Here is an 18,607-nt window from a genome sequence, read left to right as displayed (position 1 = left end):
CCCAAAAACAAATAAAATTCAGTACTGTGTTAAATGTAAACTACTAAAAAAATAAAGGGAAAGATTTTTTTTTTTTTTAAATGGGCAATGTAAGGAAACTGGTTCTGTGCTTGTTTCATTTAAGATAGTTAAAAGCAGCATTTTTCTTCTGCATAGTAAAGTTTCAAAGCTGTATTAAGTCAATGTTCAACTCTAAACTTTTGAAAGAACAACCATAACGTTTTGTTCAGAGGTACGAACATTTCAGAGTTACGAACAACCTCCATTTCCAAGGTGTTCGTAACTCTGAAGTTCTACTGTATTGAAGGTAGACGAAATGCAAAGTTTTAATTGAACATGGCCTTACTACAGTACAAACACCTGTGTCTTTGTAGTTGGATCAACATACACGTACCTGTATCTTTCCAAGAGCACCAATAGCTACTTCAGGAGGTAGTATCACTGGTTTGGCATAGGTACCACCAATCTAAAAAGGGAAACCAAGAAAATCAGCTCAAGAATATTCCAGGAGTGCCCATTTGCAGTAGCAACATGTTTCTTGTATGCTGTACTGTAATATTTGTTATAGAAAACACTTTTTTCTAACAATTACATATTTATCAATGTAACAGGTAGTAGTTATTTTTTAAACCAATTTTTTCAATATAAAAACTTTTTTTTTTAAACTCACTGTGCCAATATTGGAGAGAGTGAATGTTCCCCCAGTGAGGTCATTTGTTCCCAACTGGCCTGCAGAGCCCAAGGTCAGAAGGCGATTTAATTCAGAAGCAATCTCAAACACGCTACAGACCTGAACATTTTTCACATTAGGGACAATCAAGCCTTGTTCTGTGTCCATAGCAACTCCAATGTTGTGAGAAGCCTACAATATATTCAGTTACAATACTGTAAGTTTCACTAACCAACCATGCGTTATATATAAGTTAATGCAAAAAATGGAAATATGAATTAGTTTTATTTTATACAAACTAAAGTGCTAAAATATTGTTTTCAGCATTTCCACTAAGGAAGTTTCTGTTCAGAATAAACCACACTCTACGCAGATTTGAATTTTTTAAAGACAAGTCTCTTTGGTACTCTCCATATAATTCTGGAACAGTAAAGGCAACCTCCAAACTGTTTTGGGGGAGTTTAAATCTAGGAAATTTAGGATCCTGAGTTCGACAGCCCCTTGGAAATATGAATTCTTTATTCTGTTAACAAATCTGTGCACACATCGTAACAATATGCTGTCAGTCTCAGCAGTGAGACCATGAATTTAAAGGAAACAGAGACTGAACTGCCCTTTCATCCTCTGAAGTGATTCAGAAAGAGTAAGTCTCAGAGATGTGGGGTAAGACAGTGCAAGGGAAGCTTGCATTGCTGCCACTGTGCTACGTCATTTCTGTAAATACAGGAGTTCAGTCCTCAGGACCATCAACCCAGTATCTTTCACAAGCGCAACATAAATCCATGCAAAACGTGTATTCTGCATAGCCCTGACCACAAACTCCCTATGTTTTCTATGTTGCATGTCAAGCTTCCTGCTTTCTGTCATGCCAAGAAACCTTTAAATAGAAAGGTGACTTATTTAAGACATCAGGGTTGATAGACAGAACAGTGTCACCATTGCCACAGTAACAAAACATTTCTACCCCTAAATTTTTATGGGTTATGGTTTGGGACTGCTCAGCCCCTTGTCAGAAAGAAGAGCAAGAGAGCGGGTTGCTAATATGGCTAGCAGTGGCATGTCTTTCTTGGCAGGTGCTATATAAATAGCACCAATTGCATTAATCTAGCCCTCTCCATTCATTCCATTTTGATATTAGATAGAGGTGGTGGTGTATGGATCGTTTTCCATCACAGTACTTAAGAATTGCTTTGGGCTCAATTTTTCCCCCCCTTTTCCATTAAAAAAGTTAATTTATTTGTACTGAAAAAGAGCCCTGATTATTAGATGCTTGGAGGAGCATTACTTTTTTGGCACAGGACTATGTTCATAAAATTGCACAAACCTTGTATGTGATATTTTGACAGTTTTCATCCACAGACGCATTAAGAATAGGATAATGCAGTAATCCCAGAGAAGCTGCCTGTTAAACATAAAAAAACAATATTAACACTAAGAGCTCTCTTAATACTTTTATCACCCAATGGAGAAAGGAAGGGGCAGGATGAGTGTACCTCAGGCAGCTTGTAATATCCAGAATGCAATCAAGTGTTTGTCTAGGTTACTCTAATTTCTATTTTGTGGAGATCCATACAAGTACCTAGATAGGTAAAGGGAATGGGTTACTGTAAGCACGAAGAGTTCTCACTGTAGACCTAAAGAGGGTTTTTGTGTGTTGATGATTGTAATGATGAGAGGGATAAAATAAAAAGACAATTAAAAGAGCTGGATGAAACTAAATGAAAAAATGCAGAAGAAAAGCAAGTTTTTCCTTCCTCCCCACTATGGCCTTTGCTGTCAACAGTATATGCCATTAGGAATCCTGTTCTGAAATGCACCTATGACTCACCTTTATGAAGAAAGGCATAAAGGAGAGTTTAACTCCACGAACTTGTGCTAGAGGTTTCAATTCTTCTCTCAGTTGAACGAGCTGAGTTAAGTCAATCTCATCACAATAACCAAAGTGAGGAATCTTCAGTGCAGCAGTCATGGTCTTTACCATTGCCTTGTGAAAGCCTGAAAAATATTCAATGGGTGCTTTTACCAATAAAAAGCTTTTAGAAACTTTAGAGTTAGCCAGTTTCTAACGTTCAGTTTTGTTTGAAAAACTATAAATATTTCTTTCAAAAGTTGGGATAGAATCCACTTATGATCATTCTTGCTTGGGCACCAAGTAACTTTAGTACTACACCAAGAGCTACTAAAATAGCACTGGATACAATTGGACACTCTGAGTACCTTTCCTGGACCTGAAGAAGAGTAGCTCCGTGTAAGCTCAAAAGCTTGTCTCTCTCACCAACAGAAGCTGGTCCAATAAAAGACACTACCTCACCCATCTTGTCTCTTTGTATACAATAGGAATTTTACCATGAGTGTGAAAATATCCATGTGGAGATTCGTTATATACCTGAAGCAGGTACCCGATAACTTCAGTAAAGAATTTATTCTGTCCCAAGTGTTTGGAATTATTTCCTTATCCTAGCATCTGCCTCTAGATCATTCCTACAGGCTAACCTTGTGTGCAAGGCCCACAAACATTAAGCTGCATCAGTCTTTTCATCCTTTCTAGCCCAAATATTATGTAACTGAGGAAAACAGAAATGTAATTTGCTCTCCCAGTGCATCTTGTCTCATCTGTGTCCATCTTAGATTGGGAGCTCTAGATGGCAAGGCTGATTACATCACACAAACAATCCTACTCATTGATCCTGCTAATAAATTACATAATGATTTCTATAGGAATAGTATTTGCAATACTGTTTGAAGAATTCCAGAGTACCTATTTCCAAAATTTTGCACAAAATGTTTTTAGATGTTCAGAATGCACAGTTAAAAAAACAGAATTTAAAATGAACAGGTGCAAGTCACAGTCTGATGCTACTAGCAGAGAACATGATGAAACCATACAGTGCCAGAGAAGAACACTGACAACCCTGTCTGACCACCATCTGAAAAATTATTTCAAACTCCTCCTTTCTGCAAAGCACACTTACCTTTCCTCATTCTCATTGTCTCCCCACACTAGTGTGATTACAAGACAAAAGCTGGCTCTCCGTCAATGGGAATAGGAGAATCAATTTAAATGTTATCATTCACTGACTAATTATTTAGAAGCTATATCAACTATGAGTGCTACTTCATGATTGCATTTATGTTTTTACCTGTCACAGCCTCAGTTTTATCTTTCCCTGCAAACACGATGGGCTTGGAAATGGGTATAGGAATTTTAGTTCCTTTGTCCTTTGGAGCAGCTGGCGCAGTCTCCGATTTTGGTAATGGTGGGATAATTTCAGGTTTTGGTGATGGAGGTAAAATAGCTCCCGTCTGCTTGGCCAAATAATTGAGAATATCTTCTTTAAGGATGCGGTTATCTTTCCCTGTTCCAACAACTTCACTCAGTTTAATCTGAAAAGTATATAACAAACTATAGAACTTTTGCTATAAAGCACAAGTAGAGAAATTATATGTTGTAACTGGATTATAAATATGAAAATATTACAGGTACTCGAGTAACATTCCTCAGGTTAATACCTTCTTGTGACTTAGTATCTGCTTAAACACTATCTAAACTTTCTGAAAGACCCTCTGTGTCCTTAATTACATATATATATATATATATATATATTAAGGCAGAATAATGATTATTTAAAAGGTATTTTTTCTTAGATGAGAAATATTATGCACAAGCAGTTCACAGCTTCAACAGTGAAACACTATTCATTTGAAGCAAGCCATTTATCAACAACTTTTTTCACTGTTGTTCCCTGGCAATTCACCACCAGCTTTCAATAATATTAGAGTTTTATTGCCTTCTCAGATACAGTCAGATTAATATACAAGCAATGGATATAAAACAGAGCTGGCGTCAACAGAACACAAACCTACATTGTTCTCCATGGCAAGGCGACGGACTGCAGGGGTTGCCAGTGTTTTGTGGCCTTTTATCTCTTGGTGTGTGTGTTCTTCATGAGACACAGCAGGTGTCTCAACAACATCCTCTTCTGAGGCTACATCTGAAAATAATATAAAAAACTGCTTTAACTTTACTACATTGCTCAAAGTGGTTTTGATTAAAACAGAGATATGTATACAGGTTATGGTTATGAATATATATATATATACACACACACATACACATATAGATATATACACACACACATATACATATATACACACATATATAGACAGATATAGAAATATAAACGGTAATTGTAACTCTGGTTCAACTTCAGCACCACCTCACAACAGGGTGATGAAGCACTCCAGAAGGGAGGGGCTATCTCCCCAACCATAAGAGACTGGTTTCAAGCACATTGAATGGTCTTGATTAGAGATCTTGATCTGTTTTATCTTGTATTTAGCTGTGCCATTCTGAGTACCTTTCTCAGACCTGAGGCAGTGCTCTGTGTAGCTTGAAAGCTTGTCTCTCTCACCAACAGAAGTTGGTCCAATAAAAGATATTACCTCATCCACCTTGTCCGCTCTCTGCGACTGACATGGCTACTACACTGCATACACCAGGCCCTTGTCCAGCCCAGGAGTAAACAATGAGGAATCATCAAAGCAAATGGGAACAGCTTGAAACTGAAAAGAAACCCCAGTCTTCAGAAACTAAGACAGGAGAGAGTTTTCTCCACTTTGAATATCTGTAATGACTGAAGAAAAAAACTGCCACCCCTTTTAAAATGGAAGGAGTTTGTACTGAAGATCATCCAGAATTTGAAGGACTGTCTCAATCCCTCCTACAGGTAGGCTGGGAAACGGTTTAAGGCAACAAGTAACTCTTATTAGAAAAGGGATTTTATCTGATATGAAAGTAAAAGGCTTGAGGTTGTCTCTTCATGTTTGTTTTCTGTATAGCTTGTATATATGTTTGCTGTTCCTTACTATTCCATCTCTGAATCTATGGTTTTTCTATTGAATAAACTATTTTCATCCCAAGCAGGTGCCCGGTGTGCAAACTGTGTGGAGTGTGTATGCCATAGTGAGCTAACTGGAAAAATGGTTTCATGGCTTCAAGGGTGATGAACCAGAGGGGAACAGTCCAAGCACCTAGTAATTCAGAACTCAGGGAGGATTTATTTGGAGAGACTTGTGACCAGAGGGCTGTTGTTATCTTCTCTGCAAAGAATAACTACACTTGTGAAAGCCAAGGTAAGACCTTATGCTTGTGGGCAGACTGCTGGTGTCAGGGAATTGAACCCATAGCTGCACAGTACAAAGGCACCCACAAGTTGCAAGGTAGGCAGTGACAAAACTCCTTACTGGTCTGGATGGAACCCAAAACATCACAGGAAACCTTATAAGAAACTGTCCATTTTGGGACTTTTTAAAAACAATCACAAGATCAAATCAAGCAGTTTTGTCATTTTTTAAAAACACAGTCAGGAAGAGAATTAACCTCAAGAAATTATGGATTTTCTAATCTCTAACTGACTGTATGAACAGTAAAAAAAAAATCCCACTCTAGTGTAAAAAACTAAATGATTATGGAGATAAAACTGTGTTTAAACACACAGTTTTTTTTCTTTTGGCAATACTACTACTACTAGGGTATTTCACTTTACCTGAAGTAATTTAAATGTAATTAACGTTACATTCAGAAGTGGATCAGAAAAATACACAACAGTGTTAGATATTATTAAAGTGATTAATGCCACATCAAGTTAAAAAAGCTTATTTGCAAATAAAGATTTAAGGTATCTATGTGATATTTAAATAAATTACTAAACAGTCATTATTTTATTTGAAATTCCAGTTAGTCCCTTACATTTTACTCCCTAAAAGATAGCTCAGAAGTGTGTGTGTTCTGACGGGTAACAAAAGTTCCAACAATTGAAACTGTCCCCAGTGTTGAAGTTTAGAGGTGCAGTTGTTAACATTTCTCTGAAATATTGCTCTGCTCAGAACTTATTGCAGCAAAGAGTCCTGTGGCACCTTATAGACTAACAGACGTATTGGAGCATGAGCTTTTGTGGGTGAATACCCACTTCGTCGGATGCATCCCACGAAAGCTCATGCTCCAATAGCCTGTTAGTCTATAAGGTGCCACAGGACTCTTTGCTGCTTTTACAGATCCAGACTAACACGGCTACCCCTCTGATACTCAGAAGTTATTGTAATTCTCTCCAATACCTTTGGAAGCCGGAAGTCTGGGGAGAATGTATACTTTGCTACTGTGTGATTTGTGGCATTTGCCATCACATGAAAAGAAAACAAGTAACAGTTGCAAATTTACCGTCATATTGTACATAACCCAAATTATAGAATTTGGATTATCATAAATTTACATAAAATAGATTTTATTATCCTTTTCACAAGTATGTGTCATTATTGTGGTTTCACTTGAGATAATCACTTTAGAGATTTAGGCTAACATTTAAAAAAAAATCTCAGTGACTCTGAATGTCAGTAGGACTTAGACTAGTAAGTCATCTAGGTTCTTAAAAATATTTCACCGTTACAGCTATAATATAATTATTCAACAAGACATCTGGTGGACCCCTAAGATAACCAATACTTAATTTTATTCTCCTTCCCACAAACCATAGCTAGTTTGGTACCAAATACAAAGATATTATGCAAAACTGGACCACTCATTTATTTTTACTGAGTTCATCGTGGTACTGAAGGCTTCTTTTTCAATATATAGCTACCCAATGGAAATGCAACCCCTCCTCTGTTATTAAAAAATAAGCTCATATAGGGATATTTTTAATAGATAGCTGAATAAAAGAAAAACTTTAGCCCCTCCCAGAGATCAGACACAGAGCAAAAAAGAAAATCATCCATTTTTCTTGAACTAACACAAATCTATCTTTATGCCCCTAAGAAGAAATTAGTCTCGTCCCCAGCACCCCTTCTCTATTTGTGCTACACTGATGACATCTTCATCATATGGACCCATGAAAAGGAGGACCTTGAAGAATTCCACCTTCAACAATTTCCACCCCACCATCAACCTCAGCCTGGACCAGTCCACACAAGAGATCCACTTCCCCGGACACTACAGTGCAAATAAGTGATGGTCACATAAACACCACCCTATACCGGAAACCTACTGACTGCTATACTTACCTACATGCTTCCAGTTTCCATCCAGGACACATCACACAATCCATTGTCTACAGCCAAGCCCTAAGATACAACCAAATTTGCTCCAATCCCTCAGACAGAGACAAACACCTACAAAATCTTTATCAAGCATTCTTAAAACTACAATACCTACCTGGAAGTGAGGAAACAGATTGAAAGAGCGAGACAGGTACCCAGAAATCACCTACTACAGGACAGGCCCAACAATGAAAATAACAGAACACCACTGACCATCATGTACAGCCTCCAGCTAAAACCTCTCCAGCGCATTATCAACAATCTACAACCTATCCTGGAAAACGATCCCTTACTCTCAGAAACCTTGGGAGGCAGGCCAGTCCTCGCTTACAGACAATCCCCAACCTGACGCAAATACTCACCAGCAAATACACACCACAGCACAGAAGCACCAACCCAGGAACTCCCTGTAGCAAACCTTGTTGCCTACTCTGTCCCCATATCTACTCTAGTGACACCATCAGAGGACCCAACCACATCAGCCAGACCATCGAGGGCTCATTCTCCTGCACGTCTACTAATGTTATATATGCCATCATGTGCCAGCAATGCCCCTCTGCCATTTACACTGGCCAAACCGGACAGTCCCTACATAAAAGAATAAATGGACACAAATCGGACATCAGGAATGGTAACATACAAAAGGCAGCAGGCGAACACTTCAATCTTCCTGTACATTCTATAACAGATTTAAAAGTAACTATTTTTGAACAAAAAAACTTCAGAAACAGCAGAACTAAAATTCATATGAAAATTTAACACCATCAATTTGGTCTTGAATAGGGACTGGGAGTGGCTTGCTCACTACAGAAGCAGCTTTGCCTCTCCTGAAATTGACACCTCCTCATCTATTATTGGGAGTGGACTACATCCGTCCTGATTGAATGGCTCTGTCAACACTGGTTCTCCACTTGTGAGGTACTCCCTTCTCTTCATGTGTCATTACATAATGCCTACATTTGTAATTTTCACCCCATGCATCTGAAGAAGTGAGATTTTTTTACCCATAAAAGTTTATGTCCAAATAAATCTGTTAGTCTTTAAGGTGCCACCGGACTCCTTGTTGTTTTTGTGGCTACAGACTAACACGGCTACCCCCAGATACTAGTCTGTCTGATAGTTATTTACAGACAGAGGACAAACAAATGTATCCTCCTCTTAAAATTGTTTTTAAAAAAATCCTATATGGAAGTTTAAACACTGAGCCTTATTCAATAAATATTACACACAGCCCTCCCAACCATGCAAAGCCTGGCAAAGCCAGAGGCAAACCCCCTAGATTGAAATCCTGGCTCCAGTGAAGCCAATGGCAAAACTCCCACAGACTTCATGGGACCAGAGTTTCATCCCTAATCTTCAGGAGAGAATTAAGGTCATTTGCCATGCACCTCAACTCCTGACTCTATCTCTTGGGCTAGATATGTACAAGAATGCAAAACTGCCAGTATATAATTGCAGTGTTGTGGCTGATTTTAAAAGCACAAACTAGTTGAAACTTAAAGTTTCGATTCCCAGAGTAATACATCCCCTTGTAGAGATGCAATACTGTTTATTGTATAGGATATAGACTTGCATGCCTCTACGTACAATAGAGCTGTTACAGTTTTTGTGGGAACCATGATTTTGAATTGTCTGACTTGAAAATTTCAAACTCTACCACCACCAATTTTGCATTTTTTTCTATTTTTTTTTGGTATAAAAAAGTGAAAAGAATTTTGATAATTTTTAAGTGCATGCATCACTGTTCTACTTTGTGTAGTTCAGAGGTGGGAAACCTTTTTTGTGTCAGGGGCCATTGATCCATCCAAAAACTCAATGGTGGGCCACACATGTTCAACTCACCTGCCCGGGGGGCACGGAGGCTCAGGGCTTCTCCCCTCCCTGCAGCAGGGCAAGCTGGTGCTCGTGGCTTCGGCCCCGCCGGGGGGGAGGGGCACCAAGATTCAGAGCTTCCCCCCTGTGGCAGGGAGAGCCGGCACTTGCAGCTCCAGTCTGTCGGTACCAGCCCTGCGGGCAGGAAGTACCGAGCCTCCGTGCCCCCCACCCCTCCAGCAGGTGAGCTGAACGTGTGTGGTCCATGGGCCGGATGAAAATGAGCAAGGGGCCGGATCTGGCCCACGGGCTGTAGGTTCCTCACCCATGGTGTAGTTTCTTATATACAGAAGTTAAATTTTATAGATTTTAATTAAATTCATTTTCTGCAAAAAATGTAATCTTAATCTTGAATTCCCGGATGGTTTTGACAACAAAAATAAAATAATATGCAAGAGGGAAAGTGTTTACAATACCTTTCAGGGCATCAGTTTCTATGTCCACTAATGGTTTTCCAACATAAGCAATTTCATCTAGGTTATAATGGAGTTTTCTAATGATGCCATCATAACGACTAGTGATAGTGACCGAAGCTTTATCACTTTGTACTTCACAGATGCTATCAAACTGAGACACACTATCACCTTCTTTTACATACCTATGAGGAGGAAAAGATAGGCTTACATAGCACATGAGAGTAAAATCATACTGGCTCACTGTATTCTTTTAATAAACCCAATTATGAATAACAGTATAATATAATGTGTTGTTTAAAATGAATGTATTCTGTTGTTCACCTCTTGCCAGCCTATAGACAGGAGAACTATCTTTGATATGCAAAATGTTACCATGACTTTGGATTCTTCCCCACAATACACTTGTTCTATCATTTTACTGCAAATATTAGTGTTCTCTTGACAGTATACAAACCGTTTCTAACTAAAAGCCTCATGTTCAGTTAATTAATAGCACAGGATGGTCTGATCCTGACAACATGAATAGATGACAGGGAAGCTCTACAGCTGGAGAGTCTATCTCCTGTTCCAAAAGAGAAGTACACCTCCAGCTGACACTGAGCAAAAAGCATTCCATTGCTGCTTTTCCCCTAGTGGAGTCTGAATTCTATTCAATCAATTTACCATTGAGTTTTGAGAATGATTTCTGTGCTAGGTTCTTCCATTTTAAAAGGAATTATGGGCCTAACGGGGGTTTTCCTAGCCAGAAGCTCCTTTCCAAAATTCAGCCTAACACATGTGGCCCAAACTTAAACCTCCTGCACCCCCAAAATAGTCATTGTGGAAGGAAGAGAGAGAGAGTGCTACCTTCAGCTGTAATTAAATAATGGACTCTCCCCCAAAGCAGTCCATGATGAGCTAGAACAATAGAATATTAAACTCAGATTATACAGGGCATGGATCTTCAAAATGTGGCAAACATAATTCAAAAAAGCCTACACAGGTAACACAAAAAGATTATTCACAATCTATTGATAATTAATGTAGACATTAAAGCATTTTTAATTTCTAAGTATGTTAGTAACAAAATTAAACTTACCATTCTTTCACAGTCACCTCTGTAATTCCTTCTCCGATATCAGAGAGCTTAAACTGGACAATTTGGCCATTTGAAACTTGAAACAGATAATCAGACAAAAATAGCAAGTTAAATATTAAATCTAAAATGCCAGCCAGAAAAATGTTAATGCACCAAATACACTAGATTATGTACTAGTAATAAGATGCAAATCACAGACTACTAACATAATGGGAGTGTAAAATAAGTTACTTAAACATGAAAAAAACTTACTAGCAGATGTTCTGAACAATCTGTGTTGATGACTAAACTTGAATGCAGATTTGTCAAATATGCTCATGTATTTGGACTTTATAAAGCAAACACTGCTACACGATCTAATATGGTGAACACAGATCTGGAGGAAAAAGATCTCAAGTATTAAAAAGGTGGGGTTTTAAATTACAATTGAAAACACTATATAATGTATACAGATTCTAAATTAGCATAGTCTTTATTTGTCATATATACTTATACAGTTTTACTAATACAACACTTGGGAGTTCAAAGACTTCAAAACACCAAGCATTTTGTCATCACTAGTGAATAAAAATCATGACAAGATTTGGCATCAGATATATAGCTGTTATTGTTTCTAAGCAACTGGTATACGTTTTACAAAGATTACATACACACACTAAACACAAGTACAGCCATTTGAAATATTCATATGCAAAATGCATGCTGGAAAGAACTCTTAATGTAAGGGAAAAATCTGTACATTTTCCTTTGTCTTCATAGCAATCACAGGTTGATCTGAGGTGTTAATTAGAAAGTAACTGACATAAGGCACAAACAATTGCCTTTCCATTCCCATTTAAAACAATCTAGAATTGGCACATACCTTCAGATAATTAATCTTTAACATCAACTTTATTAAATTATTTTAGCATTGGGTATAATTTGTATGTTTTCTTTAGATCTGAAATTATATTCAGTCCAGAAACCTAATTCAGGAGTCAATACAATAGTCTGAAAAGTTCTTTGATATAGAAGCATTGTATAGTCACAGAAGCAGTAATTTTGGATATATGCCTACAGGCCAAGAGTGCTCCCACTGAAGTTAATGGGTGTTTTATTATTAACCTCAATGGCAGTTAGATCAAGCCCTTAGAAACAGAAACCAGTTTACTACTTTAGTATGAAAAACGTTTATTTAAATTTTATTCTGGTTTTATGTTGTCTAAAAATGATCCATAAAGCTAACAAAAATAACTTTAAATAAATTAACTGCTGAGATTTGCTACTAAAAAACAAAACTCGGGTGCTACAATGTACTCAAGTGGCTCAGACTGTAAAATTTAGAAATTATCTTCTTAGATGATCCAGAAAACAGGATACCTGCACGGGAAGGTTTGCAATTAGGTGTTTTAATTTAATTTTGCCCCTCTCTTAGTTCAGACAGATAGAAAAGCATATTAACTTCCTATAGACAAAGAATATTAAACTTCTCCCAGAAACTAGGAAAGGACTGGTTTTATGTGACACCTTTCATAAGAAAGGTAATCCAGAATACTATGCTATATTGAATTAGGTACTATTCATGTAATTCTTATGCATATTAGTATATATAATTTGATCTGATATATAAATATCCATAACTGTTTCCTTCCTATCTAGAAACAATATTTACATTGCACAGGCTAACTCTAACAACATTCCAATGTCATTTTCAGCTACCTTTTAGCTATTTGTTACTGAGACCATCTCTGTTGAGCCAGAATGAGTATTTTTCTAATTCCCCCTATGAATAATATCCCTTCCTGCCTATTTTCATGACAAAAAATCAGCAAAATAATATTAAAAGACAGTAGCTCTTGTTTCATGAAAGCATTAAAAATGTATGGTAAATTAGATTATATTCCAGTAAAGTGTGAATGACTTTTCTGCCCTGATTTTTTGGATTTTTTTTTATTACGTTTACATCTCCCCACTTGAGATCATGGCTATATTGTTTGCTCAATAAGGCTTATTCATTCAGAACATAAAATACAATTCTATTCCTCTGTAAAGCCCCTAACTGGAAAATGCTCAATATTTACCTGAATAGATGATCACAAGCAGCAGCCTCAAACCTCTGAACTATCACTAAATCTGAAGTTTCATGAATGCATTCCATTTGATTTTAACATTAGGTAATCACTGAAGATAGTAAATTAGTACTGTCACTGCCAAAAAAACAGACTGGTTTTGGTACAGAAGATTTTCAGTCCTGTCCTGAGTTGACATTTTTAGGAATAATTAAAAACTAATTCAGTGTTTTAAATGAAATTTGTCTTTGATTTTTAATACTACACATTCTTTATGAAAAAACTTGGTGTGTTAAAGGTTAACGTATTAAATGAATCATTCAGCATGTAGTCTCTTTATACAATAAGGTGTTCCTTTCTTAACAGCTCAAATCCATGGACTAAAGATGCTGGTAATTTCACTGCATAATATCATTATAGCAATATTTATTGTTTCATTGAACAAATCACAAAATAATTTGTTATGACATGAAATAAGAGATTCACTCTATTAATCCTATACTAGGTGTACCATTTAAATAATCCAACAAATACAAGAATGTTAAACACATGCACTGATCTTTGTAGGATTGGGCCTTAGTTAGAAACTGAGTCGAAACAAGCTTTGTAGGCTAACTAAAGCCAGAAAACATTTATGAAAACAAGTGCTTGACATACAGGATATGTCTTTACTGGTTGATTGGTACCCAGGTCTGAACACCAGAGTTAGCCTAGACTGGGTTTGAATGTTTCCATAGTAAAGTCATACCAATGTTACTGTGTCCTCTCTGTTTCTGCACTCGCTTGTGTGTACTTGGGGACATATCCATGGTTCTTTGTGCTGAGACACTAAGATTCTGTCCTAGTCAATTGTGGGAGAACTTGTCTGTCCTTTGAGGGGCACTATAGGAAGGGTATTAGAGGACTACCAGCACTCAAGTGATTTTACCTGGATCCTCACTGTAGAGCAGGCTGGTTTCTGCCCAAGTGAAAGCAGCAGATTCTAATCTATACCCTCAGCCATGTAAACTAGCCCCAATGTGAAGTACCTCCAAACCTGGGTCACAAATTTTTCTATGAAGATGATAAGGAGGTGTGGGCTAAAATCTGGGTAAAAGCCCAAGTTGACTGCACAGTGAAGATATACCCATAGTGATATTTACATCAACACTGCCATTGTCTGACAATGATAGTAACACAAGAGTCTTCCCATGCAAACAAACTTATTCCCAGAAAGGCTCTGTTGACCCAATTTTGCTCCTGGATTTCTAGCTAGCACAGGGGCCTCTTTTACCTTTCTCAGTCTACCGCTGTCCAGGAGACTATACTGCTAGCTCCACAACAGCAGTTGATGCCATATTTCCTTCAGGCTTGATTACCATTATATACTCTACTTAAAGCTACTACTTAAGTCCATGTGGAAGCTTCAGTTAGCGGAGAATGCCACTGCTTTCTTTCTAAGTGGGGAAGCTGGAACAACACGTGCTCATATCTTTGCATTGACTGTTAGTTTGCAGGTACAATGCAAGGTGTTGATCTTTACAGACCTGAATTAAAGTTATGGGACCAGTTAAATTAAACTGCAAAGCACTCAATCTCAAAATCCAGTCTAATACAGTGTGTTCAGTGTAAGGCCTTTCAGTGGAGAATGCCTACCTTTGGAACTCGTCTCAGAACTAGAACATAACTGAACTTCAGGGTAAGTAATTAAAAAAAAATATGTTTAAATTTTGTTTTGCGTACATTTTCTATATTTGAAAATGCACAGCTGCCTTCATAGAAATCAGTAAAATAAAAATTGTATCACAATATTATTATTTTATCATGAAACCTCAACATAAGTTACAAGCAAAAATCTATTTACTGAATCCTGACAACCCTCATGACTCTTTGCAGTGGATGTTTTCAGGAAGAGAAATGGAATGTCTTCCAAGAATAAGAGAAAATGCATGCAATAAGGTATCCAATATAAACAGACAATGCTAAATTACAGACCAGATAACTCACTGATGCAAAAAGGTAAAAGTGGTTCTTTTGTCTGAAGACAGTTTTCCTCTGGATATGAAAAGCAGGAAGCCTGATTAGATAGAAGACTAACAAGACAACGCAGACACAAGAAGCAGGAGTTTTCAAAATGCTTTGACAATTACAGTGAGTTGAATATTGTCTAAAAAATGGTTGATTGCTAAACTGTTTAGACAATTATCACAAAAATCCTTCATTACAGTATTAAGTGAATCCTAGATAAGAGGGAAAACTTGGTAGATCTGTGACTAGATGGAATTGGATATAATTGTTTATAGCTGATAAGATGCTGTGGGGACAAAAAAATATCCACTTCTCTCACAAAGCAGGATATATGTTCATTTTAAATGGTTTTTCACTTGGAAAAGCTCATGAGATATTTTCATTTTTGTGACGTTCCATATGACAGCAATCATATAACACTACACCAACATGCTTCAATAAAGGTTACAATATAGACAGTTACAAATACTTAGCATCATTTTGCAGAAAACATTTTTAATTGACGAGATTACAAGTTTTATTAAAAGCAGACTGTTTGAACCCCTCCCAGTGAGTCAGGAGGCTGCTTATTCCAGCTCTTTGGAGCTACACATACAACATGGTTGCAACACAAAGACACATACACAAGGACCATATATAGGGATGTATTAGTATCTGAAAGGAGTTGCCATATGTGTGGGATATATAGGTGATGCAATGGGACAGATAACTGAGGCTTACCTAAAAAAGGGTATAGCTGGCTTATGAAAATGCATATCTGAGATGTGGATTTCCTTGTAGGGATGTTTGTATATTGAAGGGATATGAAACAGTAAGGAAATATCTGCATTGGGATGTCCGGGCTGGTGGGTTATGGAGTGGGGAGGGGTCCACATTGGGGTGTCTGAGCTGGGAAGCTCTGGCATGGAGACCACACTGGGGTGTCAGCTATGGCAAGGGACAAGTCAGCACAGGGGACTCTTGGACAGGAGCTATGGCACAGGGATGGGTCCACATGGGTATCTGGGACACGGGGCTCTGGGGTGTCAGGGATGGGTCTGCACAGAGGTGTCTGGGACAGGAGGCTATAGCCTCCGGGAGGGGTCCATACTGGGGTGCTTGGGATGGGGCTGTGGGAAGGGGCAGGTCTGCACTGGGGTGTCTGGGATGGGGCTGTGGGAAGGGGCAGGTCTGCACTGGAGTGTCTGGGGCAGGGGCTGTGGGAAGGGACGGGTCTGCACTGGGGTGTCTGGGGCAGGAGGTCTGAGGCAGCCAGGACAGGAGACTATAGCCTGTGAGAGGGGTTCGCACAGGGGTGTCTGGGATGGGGCTGTGGGTTGGGGACGGGTCCAAAGTGGGGTTACGGGGCAAGTGGAGGTGTCTGGGGCCTCTCCACTAGGGACCTTCCTCTCTCCCCTGCTCAGGCGGGGCAGGAGGTGCCAGAGGCAGCGGCTCCCCGGCAGGCCCGCGCACCCGAGAAGGCGGGGGTGCACGCGCTGCCTGTCCCCGCGGAAGCTCGCAAGGCGCCCCGCCCCCCTTACCAGGCGCCCCGCAGTCCGCGAGCAGCTCCTCAGTGCCCTCACTGCCGCCATCTTAAACAGGAAAGAGAGGGAGCCCCCTCAACGCCCCCCACACCGCCCACCCTTCAACCAATCAGAAGACAGCTTCAGACGCAGCGGCCAATCAGGGGGTAGAGGAGTAGCCCACTCCCATAGCCAGTCGGTGGTCTAGGGAGCAGCAAGGTCTGGGGCACCAGTTTGTTAGGGCGCGGTGGAGCTTTGTGTCTTGGGGCGGCCACCGCCTGGGCGTGGCTTGGGGGCAAGTGGGCATCCCCCAAAGGTGAAACTGCTGGGGAAGGGACTTCGGGGAGATTCGTACCGCCCAGCGCGGGGCGGAGCAAGGAATCGTGGCAGCTTCAGATGGGCCCGTCCCACAGCGCCTTAAGTTCACCTGTGCAGAGTCCCCACGCCCATGCTTATACCCCCACCAAAGGTGGGCCGCTTTCCCTGGGTATTGGAAATGATCGTCTTTCCCACTCCCCTGCAGGAAAGCCACACAAACGGGGGGCTGCCAGATGAAAGTGGCTATTACAGCACGCAGTCTTCATCAGTGATGTTTGCATTGATTGAAGCACTCGCAAAGGATGCCCTCAATGCACAAAGTCAACTAATTTGGGGGGCAGAGGAAGATGACGGTTTTTCTTTGATCTTTCAGTTATAGGGATTTTAGAGGTTACTTAATAGGTACAAAAATATCAGATTGAAATATGACTATAAAATGGAATTTCCGTTTTAAAATTCATAAAAACTTATGCTCAAATAAATTTGTTAGTCTCTAAGGTGCCACAACTACTCCTGTTCTTTTTGCTGATACAGACTAACAGGGCTGCTACTCTGAAACCTGCCATTAAAGAGTGAGTGATCATCTAATAAAATAATTGGTATTTCTCATTGTTTTAGTTGTTTAAACTCTTTACTCTCTGAGATTATTATTCATTTATTTTTATTTTATTTAATGTTCCCAGAGGAGAGCCCTGCAAATCTGCAGATATCCATGGATTATTTTTGCGGATCACAGATCAGATGTGGATACAATTTTTGTATCCATGCAGGGTTCTGTCTTGGAGATTTCACAGCAACTGAAAATGCATACTATCAAAATTATCCCTTGTATCTCCACAGTAAAACCTTGTCTGCATACAGTGTTCCTAATGTGGATGCAGTTATATTGGTGTAAATGTGCTTATAACAACATCATTTATTCCTAGGAAGCAGAATAAGCTAAACCAGTAGAAGCACATTTACACTAGTATAACGGCATTCAAAGTAGAGGTTGTACTGGTATAACTATTGCAGTAAAAAAAATCATCCCCAAACAATTATACCCAAACAAAATCTGTAAGAAATATTACATCCTTTTATTTTATGCCCTTTTCTTGTTAATTTTGACAGCCTTATCATGTATTGGATTGATAGTTTTCTTAACTTTTTCCCAGTTGTTTCCTGCTTTATGAGTGGCAAAAGCAACTGTTGCCGGCCCAAAGGGCCCGAGGAGGGGCAACAGTGGGGTTCGTTGCCCGGTGTGCGTTGCACTAATTAACACACCAGGGTGGGGAAGCAAACCAAGTTTATTTGAGCTCAAATGAGGTGCCAGGGAGAAAAAGCAATCTCAAATCCTGCACACCCGCACGCAGGTGGGGTCCCAGCATTTATACTCCCCTTGTTTTTCCCCCTTTCTCCCTCTCCCTTGTAACAGTTACACTTAACACTATAATGTAGCTTGTTAGAACTGTTCTCATTGGCATGTTTATCTATGGCCTTCACAGCACAGACGCATGCAGACTTTCCTCCCCCGTCTCCCCCCGCCCCCGTCTTACTGCTACTTTTTGCTGTTTTGAGCTATCCTGCAGCTGCAAGCTAAGAAAGCTGACAGTTACACATTTTGC

The 18,607-nt window shown here is 39.3% G+C and overlaps 1 protein-coding gene across 3 annotated transcripts in view; it reads right to left on the bottom strand.

Annotated features, from left to right (window-relative positions):
* DBT (dihydrolipoamide branched chain transacylase E2) overlaps positions 1 to 18,607 on the bottom strand; it is a 32,991-nt gene that overhangs the window by 2,302 nt on the left and 12,082 nt on the right. The window contains exons 1-11 of one of the 3 annotated variants that reach the window (XM_039484717.1): positions 16,704 to 16,761; positions 13,189 to 13,314; positions 11,381 to 11,504; positions 11,129 to 11,204; positions 10,051 to 10,232; positions 4,535 to 4,662; positions 3,811 to 4,054; positions 2,499 to 2,665; positions 1,995 to 2,072; positions 671 to 862; positions 395 to 466 (exon numbers count right to left, since the gene is read on the bottom strand). In XM_039484717.1, coding sequence (XP_039340651.1) covers positions 395 to 466; positions 671 to 862; positions 1,995 to 2,072; positions 2,499 to 2,665; positions 3,811 to 4,054; positions 4,535 to 4,662; positions 10,051 to 10,232; positions 11,129 to 11,204; positions 11,381 to 11,447 — 1,206 coding nt within the window. In that variant the 5' untranslated portion in view covers positions 11,448 to 11,504; positions 13,189 to 13,314; positions 16,704 to 16,761. Of the gene's footprint in view, positions 1 to 394; positions 467 to 670; positions 863 to 1,994; positions 2,073 to 2,498; positions 2,666 to 3,810; positions 4,055 to 4,534; positions 4,663 to 10,050; positions 10,233 to 11,128; positions 11,205 to 11,380; positions 11,505 to 13,188; positions 13,315 to 16,703; positions 16,773 to 18,607 lie in introns of those variants that run through there. The other 2 variants (XM_039484715.1, XM_039484716.1) reach the window with 2 other exon arrangements.

The sequence above is a fragment of the Mauremys reevesii genome, linkage group 8, assembly GCF_016161935.1.
Source record: "Mauremys reevesii isolate NIE-2019 linkage group 8, ASM1616193v1, whole genome shotgun sequence".
Lineage (NCBI taxonomy): Eukaryota > Metazoa > Chordata > Testudines > Geoemydidae > Mauremys > Mauremys reevesii.
This window is presented reverse-complemented; position numbering and strand designations above follow the sequence as displayed.